The 12,081-nt window shown below is 40.5% G+C and overlaps 1 protein-coding gene across 3 annotated transcripts in view; it reads right to left on the bottom strand.

Moving 5' to 3' along the window:
* LOC138962511 (uncharacterized) overlaps window positions 1–12,081 on the bottom strand; it is a 44,586-nt gene that overhangs the window by 30,248 nt on the left and 2,257 nt on the right. For all 3 annotated transcript variants that reach the window (XM_070334350.1, XM_070334349.1, XM_070334351.1), the window contains exons 2-4: window positions 9,926–11,576; window positions 4,742–5,274; window positions 4,188–4,322 (exon numbers count right to left, since the gene is read on the bottom strand). In XM_070334350.1, the coding sequence (XP_070190451.1) occupies window positions 4,188–4,322; window positions 4,742–5,274; window positions 9,926–11,423 (2,166 nt within the window). In that variant the 5' untranslated portion in view covers window positions 11,424–11,576. The remainder of the gene's footprint in view (window positions 1–4,187; window positions 4,323–4,741; window positions 5,275–9,925; window positions 11,577–12,081) is intronic.

A 12,081-nucleotide genomic window follows, 5' to 3' on the forward strand; every position in this document is an offset into this window, starting at 1 on the left:
CGCTCTTCTTGTCAATTTCACTGCCTTTGCATCGAGCGGTGAACTGACGATGCTACGAGTATACGCTCTTGCTGTAAAAATGCAGTGAGTTCAGTTTCATTCTGTTAGTTCGACAGCTTGACTAAATGTTGTACATGAACAAAGTGTGCAAACCAGATGATCCAGCGACGTCCTTCCCAATTTATGTCCAATGGACGTCTACCCACAACACGCCACTGGATGCCGCGTGGTCAGCCAACCATGTGGTGCCAGTCGTGAAAACCAGGTTCTTTTTCCCACAGTGAGACATTCAAGGTGGGGACTTTGTGACCGCTGACTTTGTCAGCATGGATGGAAAGGTGGAGAGATACAGGGCGGTGATCATCCCCAAGTCAACCCATTTCCCCGATGGGCCAGATCGAGAGGAGATCTGTGTGAAGTGTTTGCGCGCAAAAGACAATGGGAGATACTATGTCTTTCCTAATGTTGATGACATTTCATGCTTGCCAATGGCTCAGATAAAAAAAATCCCACCAACCAACCATGAAGAACAGGGGGGATTACTTTTTTTGACATGTGACCAAGTCTCATTTGAGCGTTCACAATGTTACCTGAGAATAGCACACCCCCTTGAATTGGGACCAAAGAAAAAGCGTTGTATATATGCATTTTTGAATGCTTTTCTAAAGTCATAAGTTCATTTGTGAAATAAAAATTTTTTTAGGGATTGTTTTGCTGAATGCATGCAGTTAAGAAATTGACCCCGTTTTCAAATTTAGGGGGTAGGGTTGCCCCATAGCCCACGTATGTCTGTGTGACTGTGTCAAATATCAATCTACTTTGCGTACAAAATGTATAGATGTTTGTTTTTCGATTTTAGAATGATTTCTTAAGCTGGCTAGAACTTCTGAGGTCTACAGGAAACGATAAAGATAAAAAATGTACAAAATATAAGTAGCGTCCTTTATCTTACCATTGTTCTGATCAATGCTGTCCCTTAATTTGCAAGTTAACCATTTTTCTTAATGCGTTCAAGGAGTATGTTAAAAATTATTATCAATGGTTGCTTTAAACAGCACCTTTGGGCAGTTATTATGCACTGAAGTTGTAAAAGCATGTTTTGGGGTTTTTAGGATATAGCGTCTTGGAACGCCAATCATCTTGGAAATACGAATGTTCATATAATTTTTTTTACTGTTTTGGATAGATAAAAAGTTGAACTCTTGGTGCAAACTGTTTTTTGGCCCCTGTTTGACTATTTATTATTTTGGAATATTGTGTGTGAGGGGGAAACTGCAATCCTCAATATCATGAAACGTGCCAGGAGGGGGACAGAAGACATGTTATGAACTCCGTTTTTTACTGCGAAATTTTGGCCTGGGAGAAGTCACCCCATCCTAAGTTTCTCTTCACCTACCCGTGAAGTATGCTTGAGGGCTTGACTAGACAACCCGATTGCGCCCATTACACGGCATAAAGAGAGCACCGTTCAACCCGGCCGATTCCGCGGCTGACGTCACGCGTCCAAGGGAAGTAATGTTCGAGCGGGCTGCATTGACTCGGCCAAGAATGCAAACTTTCTTCGATTAAAGACATTGTAGCATGTCTAAAGTCTTCGGACTTGTGTTATCAAGCTGTCAAAATCACCAAGTAACTTTTAAGTATAGTTTCAGTTACATGATAACTCATTCTAAGGAACAGATTTTGAGAGCCACAACCCGACAGCTGCCCTTTAAAGCAATTAAAAAATATAGATAAAGTTTTGATATTGTTTTGGAGAATAATAGTATGGTTGATGGAAGTAAGTCTGTATCAATAATGTATTCTCAAGTAGAAGGAGCAAAAATGTATTATGAAAAATTAATAGAGAGCGGAAAGCGTCCAAATTGTTGAATAAAATGGGAAAGTAAATTAGAAGGGGATATTGATTGGAAATCGGTGTTTATATATGTAAATAAAATATCCAAAGTGGCTCCAAATCAGAGTGCTGAACATTATTTTGGCAACTAATGTTTTATTGAAACAGATGGGAGTTGCCAATGATGCATTATGTCATTTATGTTGAGAAGAGAGAGATAATATTCAATGTCTCGACATGTATTTCTCTCTCTCTCGACTGTATACAGAGATAAGAACAGCCTCGCTTTCACCTAGATCCTGCCAAAAAACAATGTTCAGACCTCATGTTCAGACTCGGCGTAATGATTCCGAAAGGACTACTTTTAAGCGGTCAAGTCCAGTCGTCTGCATACTCGAAAGTGAAAAAAAGATGAAACGTTTTGCTAAAGTATCGGAGGATGAACTGTCGAAGAAGAAAAAGAATCTCGTGCCAACCACTACGCAGAAGACCATCCGAGTTGTCCAGAAGAAGTTCTGAAACACGTCACGTTCCAAATCAAAGGACAACATTCTATTCTCTTACGTCACTATTCTTGGTTTACGGTACCATTCGGCGGCTTTGCTACGAGTATGCCATAGTGATGCCGAGACCTTGAGGTGGAATGCGAGTGATTAGGTTTGTTGATTTTGCTCGAAGAAGTGGTCTGTGTTGAAGCAAGTTTCTTTCTTCTTTGAAAACAAAAACCCTAAGACCAGTGAATGTCAAGATATTTATGTTAATTGGATCTGTGATCCAAACATGCCTTTTGGTCAATCTCGATGGCAGTTTATTCCACGAGCCCGTAGGGCTCGTGGAATAAACTTCCATCTCGATTGACCAAAAGCCATGTTTGGATCACAGATCCAATTAACGTATAATGTTTGGTAAAGATAAATGTTTTAAAAGTTGTAAAGTTTTCGATTCTATAATATTAAATGGCAAATTTTTTATTTATAAATCTAAATATGCAAAGGTTGTACCTACATTTGTAGTTTTCAAAAGAGATTTTCGAAAACGATATTTGTTAGACGAAAATATAAGTAAAGTCAATTTTACTTTTGACACTTTTGTTTTGGAGTGCACCCCATTTAAACCTTTGATATTGTTAAATGATCGAGTACTAGTCAAGTATTAGTGTATCATTATTTCCTCACAGAAAGATTTGAAATGTCATGTAGTGAATGAACGATTCTTTGTATACCTTTTTTTTTTTTATGATAGTGGTGCTGTTGTTGTGTTGTAATACATGTACAGTAGACTTCCACTATATCGCGGTCTTTGGGGTCCAAAGATTTGAGATCGCGATATATCCGATTTGCGATACTTTTGATGAAGGCGGGGTCGGCGGCAACAACACACACACACAAAAATCTCTTTTTTAAAATTATTTTTGTAGTTGATCTAAATACTGTCTGAGTTTTTCTTGGTGTTGGAAGAGAAAGACAATAACTATACTCACCTCTGCTAGCTGTTGCAAACACACTCACTCTCACCCTCTGCAACAACCCCAGTCCAAAAACAAGGGCAAAATATTGTACAGCATATTTGCCAGTGTAATGTGAAGGAGGAGGGATTGCCAGGAGGTTAGTACACTGTCACCTCTACAGTCTCTGCTACCCAGGCAAAGTAAGGAGGAGAGAGAAACACCTGGCCCAATTAGATGGACACAAATCCTAAATCGGCATGCTTGACTGAACAGCAGACAATAAAGGATGGTCAACCACTAACCATGCTGCCTAAGGGGTGTCATGTTTGACAGATGTGCAATGGGGCATGAAATTTGAGGCCTGCTGTACAAGTCCACAAGAGAAAACATGCTTCTTCACAAGCAAAACCGGAACAGCAGACACACACAACCCAACAACAACAACAAACATTTTTTTGTTTTTTGTTTTGAAGGTTGGTCCTGTTTTTTGGGGGGGTCCAAGAGGTCTTCGCGATATAGCCGAATTCGCGATTTAGTGGACCGCGATTTAGTGGAAGTCCCCTGTATTTGAAAAAAAAGAAAACAAAAAGAAAAGAAAAAAAGAAAAGAAAAAAAGTTCCAGTGCACACACCACGCAGGCAGCTACAAATTACAAAGTAACAATGTGCAGGGGGTTGGAATCTAAGGATACAGGTGTACTTTACGCGCAGACGATACCCCTGTGTCACTGCTGCACCACGTAAAAGACCTCGGTCATTCTGCCAGAAGTGCAGGTGGCTGATTACACCTAAACATGCACACACCTGGGTAGCATGACTCTTGTTGCTGCTAGTTTTCCACTGGGAGGAAGTGACCTGAATTTTCCAGCAATGGGATAATAAAGTAATAAAAATGAAAAGTTACCTGCTGACAGGTTGGTTCACTGCACTTGCTATCTCCGCACTGCGCAAGAACGCCCAGTTCCTCCAGAAGACTGTCCCTCACACCCGTGCTAATACTGCTCTTGTCCGAACCAATGTCCACACTCGAGTAAAGGGACTGCCGAAACAAAATTTGTGAAAAACCCCTTGCACTTGTGGAACACAAATTGAAACAGGCATTATGAACAAAATAAACAGCTTCAAAGCAACAAGCAACCATGCCGTATTGTTCATGGGCCTCGGTTTTCGGTCATTGACGCATATTTTGGCCAGTCAAATGTCCGATTGTTATGATATGTAGGAGGTCTTCTGATCATAAATGTTCATACCAAGCGGACAAAGCCATGACATTTAGACCTATATATTTTCAATCCAGGTCCAACTGATCTTTTGCTCTCTGAGGCTGGGAACAACACTGACCATAATGCCTACCACCACCAAAAACCCCAACTTGGGTCATCATTTTTTTCTTCTTCAACTCTTCAAAATAACATCATCAGAAACAAACATTATTACATGTTTTGCCTTGTCACTCACAGTGGGAAGCAGGTTGTTAGGAAGAGGGCCTTGGCAGTAGTTGTCAGGCCCTGTTGGTGCAGACCCTGGCATGAGTGGGTTGAATGCTTGTCCAGGGGGGGCAGGCTGACCTGGGTGGACCTTGTTGTGTGAGTAAGGACCAGGTTGCGCGCCTGGTATGTTGTGACTGTGAGACGCTGGACCTGGCTGATACTGCGCAGCAGGCGGCTTCATGTTCATACTGCCACGGGGCTGGGCCCCAGGGATATTGTAAAGAGGTGGATGAAGTTGAGGTTGTGGGGCGGGTTGGCCCCTGTTAATGTTGGCCTGTACGTATGGAGCAACCTGCATCCAAAAAGTAGAGTTCTGTTGGGTTCCAAGTTGGAGGAGGTAAGGACAAGTAGGTGACTGTGTGGCACAGTTGATGTTCTCATGCCATCCAGCTTTTGTGCTCTGAGATCCTTTCTCCTCAGTACCAACTTGTGCCAGGTGTCCGCGCAGGTCAGTGCCTCCGACCAGTCCCATCCCTTGTTGTTGTATGACAGTGGTGGCAGCTGAAAAAGTCCACAGAATGATCATCTCAAGTGTCAAATGAGAATCTTTCAGTTTCGTCAGTCTTTTTAATTTGAATATATACAATGCCAGAAATGTATGAATGTTCAAGTAAACACAATTTCAGGGGATCCCTTCTTTTAGTTTTAGAAGCTCAAGGAAGCAGCAAAATATGGGAACAGATTAAATTTTGCTGAAGCTGCAATACAGGAAAAAGGAGCAAATGTCTCTGCTCCAACATTACCCAATATTGACGGACTGTGTGATGATATCTTCTGCTATTGGTCTGTTGAGACATTGATACACATGTATCAAAATAGAGACCGGACGGAGGTCGAGATTTCGATATCACTGTCAAAACCGACCAATAGCAGATTAAGATATTATCACACAGTCCGTCAATGTTAGATATATTGCTATTTCTCTCGACATTAAATTACAAAAGTATTTGTCTAAGTTTTGGCTGTTCCATATCCCTCCCTCTTGATTATTATTTCTTTTTGTTCACTCTTTTCTTGTACTTTCCAGTATTTCCAAATGTCTTTTCTTTCAAAAAGTAATTAGTCACTTGCTCAACTAAATTCTGAGATACATAGAGAATACTACAGGGCTTGCTGTGTCGTACCAGATTTACACGAGTTGTTTTTTTAAATATTGAACTGCGAGCGAAAGCGAGCTGTTCACTATTTGAAAAAGCAACGAGTGTAAATCTGGTACGACACAGCAAGCCATGTAGTATTCTGTTTATCCTACATACTGTACTTACGTGTATTTTACTGAAGATGTCCTGCAGTCGAGTCAGCTAAATTGAAGACGCTTGTTTTGGAACCTCGATCTCTTCTAAAGCCTCGTGCAATCAAAGCAAAGAAACGTCACTCTGAAAGTGTGGCGTGACGTGTTAGTTCTAAAGATTCATCGAGGGTAATTAGCGAGCGCAATTTTGTTTCTATAATGACGTTTGTCTCGGTGACTTTGGCATCATAAGCAGTGGAAAAACAGGTCCTTGCCAGACTTGCTTGACATGACCTCATTTACATGATATACACACGTGTGATTTGAACGATTATTATCTCACGGGTGTCTCTCTCACGTATGTAGGATAAATGTAATTACATTTTTACATACATATTTTTGTTTTTAAATTTAGGAGTCTTTGTTTTTGAAGTGGGGAAGCAATAAAGAGGTCGTCGATATCAGTCGTCGATATCAAAACTGATATCAACGGCAATGGCTGTCACTAAACACCTGCAATTAGCTCTTCCTGAATGGTAACAGATCATCGTATTACATTACCGTAGGCCCTTTTGTTATTAACAAAAATATGTGATGAAAGACTACTTAATCTCCATGTAAAAGAGTTTAGTTAGACGTACTTCACTGTTACATTCTTCACCGATCATTCTCTAAAACCAGGCATGGGAATTCCAAAATAAAAAAAACTCTGAAAATAGGCCAAGGTTATGTTATATGAAGTCTTATATCGCGCGCGTATCTCCAGACTCGGACTCAAGGCGCAGGGATCTATTTATGCCGTGTGAGATGGAATGTTTTACACAATACATCACGCATTCACATCGACCAGCAGATAGCAGCCATTTCGGCGCATATCCTACTTTTCACGGCCTATCATTCCAAGTCACACGGGTACTTTGGTGGACATTTTTTATCTATGCCTATACAATTTTGCCAGGAAAGACCCTTTTGTCAATCGTGGGATCTTTAACGTGCACACCCCAATGTAGTGTACACGAAGGGACCTCGGTTTTTTGTCTCATCCGAAAGACTAGCACTTGAACCCACCACCTAGGTTAGGAAAGGGGGGGAGAAAATTGCTAACGCCCTGACCCAGGGTCGAACTCGCAACCTCTCGCTTCCGAGCGCAAGTGCGCTACAACTCGGCCACCCAGTCCTCTTGCCCGGCAGGGTACAGGGGTGAGGACCAGGGAAGCTTTTACCCCCCGGAAGGAAAACGAATTTTAGCATTTTAGACCAATATTTTGATAGTTCTTGTGTAAGCAAATAATGGATAGAGAGACAATAGTATACATATAATTAAATTTACCTTTTTTTTGCCGCGGACAATTTTTTATTTTTGATGAAACGTAATTTTCTTTTCGTGGAAATCCGTGAACAATTCCCATGCCTAAAAACCCTTTTTTTCTTTAAATACATGTGGTACAATTGACTAATAACACAAGACCCTACCTTATACCCCTTACAATTCTAAAACAAACAAATCTGAACCGGTAATCAACACAGTGAAAGCACTTTGAGAAGTGTATCCCCAATCTGCAACTGAACCACTCCAACCAGTTGACTTGTGTAAAGAGCAAAATGAAAGTTAGGGAAAACCATTCTGTCTGTTTATAAAGTATGTGTGACACTCCTTAGCAAACACACACATGATAGAAAGCATAGCATGCAGTGTGTTCAACTCACAAAACATTATGCCACAGCCTACAAAGCACGATGTTTCTCTCACAAAAGGTTAATACTCCTCACTGACTCTTCGTCAAACACTGACAATATATTGTATGAGAACTTACCACTTGTCAATACAATGTACACCTAAAAGCACGTACACAACCAGAAGTTTCCACAATCTGTCTAAAAATAAACTGTCCAATAGTAGTCCTTGCAACAAGAAGGGGAAACCCCATGTTGTCCTTGTTTATAGGATAAGCTATGTGTGCCCTAGATATGTCACAGTATCTATACTATCTGATAGTATCAGTACCATTGTACCAACTATCAAACTGACGACAAAAGAAGCTGTAGACACACAGCCACTCATTTACAGATACTGACACTTGCTCCCATGTATCAATTCATGTTCAATAACCATCGCTTGATACACATATTACATTCATGAACACATGTAAAATGAAGGCATTTTTTCATCTAGCTCTTCATACAACCGACTTGCCGAATAGGCCACTCTCAAAAAGAGCTCTTCAGCGACAGAGATGGGATTGTTTACTTCGCTGTGGGAAACTTTTCTGGCAGCGGCTTTACTGATCGGGCTGTCACGTGTCACCACGCTTTTGCCTTGACAAAAACCCACATAAATGTGCAAGCCTTTTTTCATATTCTTTTCTAATTTTCAACAATGTGTGATGAGTTACCCACCTTTAAATAAGTTTGTTTGTAAGTTTTATACAGTATTTGAAGGAAATGGATACTTCTGTTGTCGCTGTATTAGTGTATAGCAAATCATTTTTGCAGTGGATCAGTTGTTAACTTGTTTAGAATTAAATAAGTAAATGAATGTTATAATATATAAGTAAATACATAAATAAATGAGTAAGTATGATTGCACAAATAAAAATGCCCATAAAACATGGTGGTTTCCCCTGTTTCTGTAAGTAATGTTCTCCGAAAAATGTGAAAGCCAAATACTGCCTTTTTCCTCTGTTTCAAATTGTTTCTTTGTTTTTTTTCTTTCTTCTCTGTCTGCAAAAGAGTTGCTGAAAGAATAGAGAGAGTAAACTTATGAGTTTATCAAAACAATAAGTAATCAAAATATTAAAAAAACAGTACATGTACGGGTTTTTTAAACTAAATTAAAGGCTAAGTAAGATTTTTCAGCAAAAAAAGCACAATCTGCATGATGAGATCAGAAGCGCTCCTTTCTTCTTATTTGTTTTAAATTTAAATCACTCAAAGCGTTATTTAGTAAATCAACTTTAAAAAACAAACAGACAAATAAACAAAAAACAAACATGTAATATAATTTCAACATATATATATGTGAGTGCACATCCATCAGCGGTTTTGGAAAATAAACCAAACAAAACAATACCAAATATATATGTTCACGTTAATTTTTATTTTCAATTTTACCTAACGGTACTGACAATTCACATCAGTGAAATTTGAGTGGACATTTTGACAGTATTTACCTGTATAACTGGGGCCACCTCAGACCACTTTATTCTCGCTAAACTGACCAAAGTCACAGGCAATGAACATGTGCGCATTTTGAGGCAGATCTCGCAAGGCCACGCAGATTGATCGCGGGACTTCGCCGCGCTGGCTAATAGGGCAAGTCGGCTATTCTGACACTAACTAAGAGAAAATCTGCAGGCTGTCAGTGTCACAGCAAACACACTAATCTTTTTTTTTTAGCATACATAATATTTAACCAATAAACAAACAAACAAACAAACAAACAAAACGCAAAAAATCCCAAACAGAAAAAAAAACTATCAGCTCTTTCAATTGTTATGGGATGGGACTGTAATCAGAATGTTTTTGCATATATATTATATAAAATATCAGAGACATTTTTTTTTTTTAATAACCACAGCAATACAGAAGTTGCAAAGCCCCTATTCCAGTTCCGGTCTTAACACCACTCTTCAATAGCGGGAAAAAAGTTTTCTGTGTCTGTAGGGTGTTAGGAGGAAGGAACTTGATAACAGTTTAAAGATCATAATCTGGCCCCCTTTTAAACTGACACCTGCCAGGAAAGTAAAGCAATGTTAATGTATCAGAGTCAGTTGGTCAGTTGCGCAGTATTTAAGAATAAGCTGAGTGAATTTACTTCTCAATCTGAAGAAACACAAAAATTAATGAATACAATTTACAAAAAAAAATCTGCTGCAATTTTAGTCTTATGGAACAAACAAGCTGATAAAAACCTGAACGTACCTTGTTGGGCTCCTCTGCATCTTTGTTTTTGTCTTTGTTCCTCAAGTGCAAAAAATGGACTTTTGGGTGAGGGCGTCAGTGCTTCTCCGATGTTGTTTTTGAACCAGTCTAGGAGATCACTCAGGCTTTCCTTCGCCGGGTCAAACTTCAGCATCCTTTCCTCAAAGAGCCTCTTAAATAAATCTCGCTGGCACTCTTCCTTTGTGGTGGGGGAAGTTTTGTTTTCAGAGTTTTCTGCAGTGGCTGTGTCCACCCCACTGCCAGGACCATTGATGTTAGTTAAAGATTGTGAAGCCAGGGCTAGGTCGCCTCTCTCAATGTCTGGATCAAGGACTTGATGACGGTGGTCTAAGAAGTCTTCCCCAGCAATACTGATCTCAAAGATGCTCAGGTGGGGGAGATCTTCCTCAGATGGGACTCCGAACTTGGGTGACATCTGTCTTTGCCAAAGCTCAGTTTCATCAACAACCTCCTCTGCTTTCTCTCCTGAAGCATGGCAAGAACCCTCTGCCAGTGTGGATGCATGCTGGCATTTTTCTTGCGCACTTCCTGCTGGATTTGTTGTTTGTTTAGAAGAGGGCTCCACTGCTCCATGTTCTTCATCGGACCCATCTGTGCTTCCATCCATGCCGGTGGAGGTGCCTGAGTAGCCATCCACTGAACAAGGCTTCCCATCATCAGTCTCAAAACTTCTCCCATCCTCTAAAACATCATCAGACATCATGGAGCCTTGTTCGCTGGAAATGTTACTTGTTGTCGACTGTTGAGAACAATCCGACTGAGATCCGTACCCGCTGCTACAAAGTCCACGGAATCCATGTCTGGCTTCCTGACCTTTATCCGATAGCACCCTCACTATCTTCACCGCTGTTTCAAAGCTCACGGACTTCTTTCGCTTCACCTCTGGGAGTGGGTCTATATGCATAGGTTCATAGCAGACAGGCCCTTCAAAACCTTTCTTCCTCTCCATAAAATCTCTCACCTCGGAGTCTTTGCTGGTCCCACTGGTCAAGATGGGTTTGACAGGCGGGTGACTTGCATGGTCTTCCTTGTTGCTGTTGGACAGCACGTCCGGTGAATTGTTCCCAGACTCACAGTGTGGTTCTGGAATGACATCTGGAAGCACAGCCACTGCTGGTTCACTCATCCTGCGATGCATTACCGCCCTGCCCATCTTGTTCTTAAAAGTGTCTGAAAAGACATTGTCTTCTGTCGGGCACTTGAACTCTTCAGGGGCCTCAAAGGAATCTTGCTTGCTCTGTGTCCACATTCGGTGCCGCTCGAAGCGGCTCTTGCATTCAAGCCCCACAGTGGAGATCGGTTCACTGAAACGCTTCCTTTCTCTCTGGTTGTGTATATCATTCACATGGTGACCTTGCTTTTCATGCAAAGGGCTTGCGAGTTTTCCTTTATTTTCTGTTGTGTTGACACATTGATTCAAAGTCGCTTTCTCCATTTCAGATGTCCTCTTCATCCAAGGGGATCTCTGCTGGTTCATGTTCCTTTCCACATTCCATTACAAGTTCCTACTAAAACTTGATGCAATGCTGAAATAAACAGCAAGAAATGTCACTAGGCCCAGATCCTTCTCACTGGTTCAAAATGGGAAAGATGCTCTGCAGGTGCTACATGCATCCCTTTATTTGAATACCTGAAAAAGGTCAAATTCAGTCAGTTTTAAGCATGACTATCATTTAGTATATATGTTATGCTTTTATAAATTGCTGTGCAATCAGAGCCTTGCAGCATCAATATGGTATCTCTGTACGAGCGCACCAGGAAGAATACATGGAATTTAGCTTGCATGGTAAGGCCAAAAAAAAAAATTGTCTGTTTCTGGTAACATGGCTAAAAAAAAATAGGGTCGGTAGGTCGGGATTTTTTTTAAATTTTTTTAAAATTTTTTTTACCCCAAATGTAGACCAATAAAACTAACTTTAAAAATCGCGCAAAGAGACTGGATTCACTATACATAGAGACAAGACACTCAACACATTTACAAATCGTCAGCGGACTTTCGTTTTCACACGTTTTTGTTGTTCATTTTCTCACCCTATCCTTTACCACCAAAAAAAAATAAAATTTTGAGTTTGGAAAAAAAAAGTTTAGGGTCGGCGCCGAAATTTACGGTCGGTCGGGTGACCAGAAACAGACAA

The sequence above is a fragment of the Littorina saxatilis genome, linkage group LG3 (assembly GCF_037325665.1).
Source record: "Littorina saxatilis isolate snail1 linkage group LG3, US_GU_Lsax_2.0, whole genome shotgun sequence".
Classification (NCBI taxonomy): Eukaryota; Metazoa; Mollusca; class Gastropoda; order Littorinimorpha; family Littorinidae; genus Littorina; species Littorina saxatilis.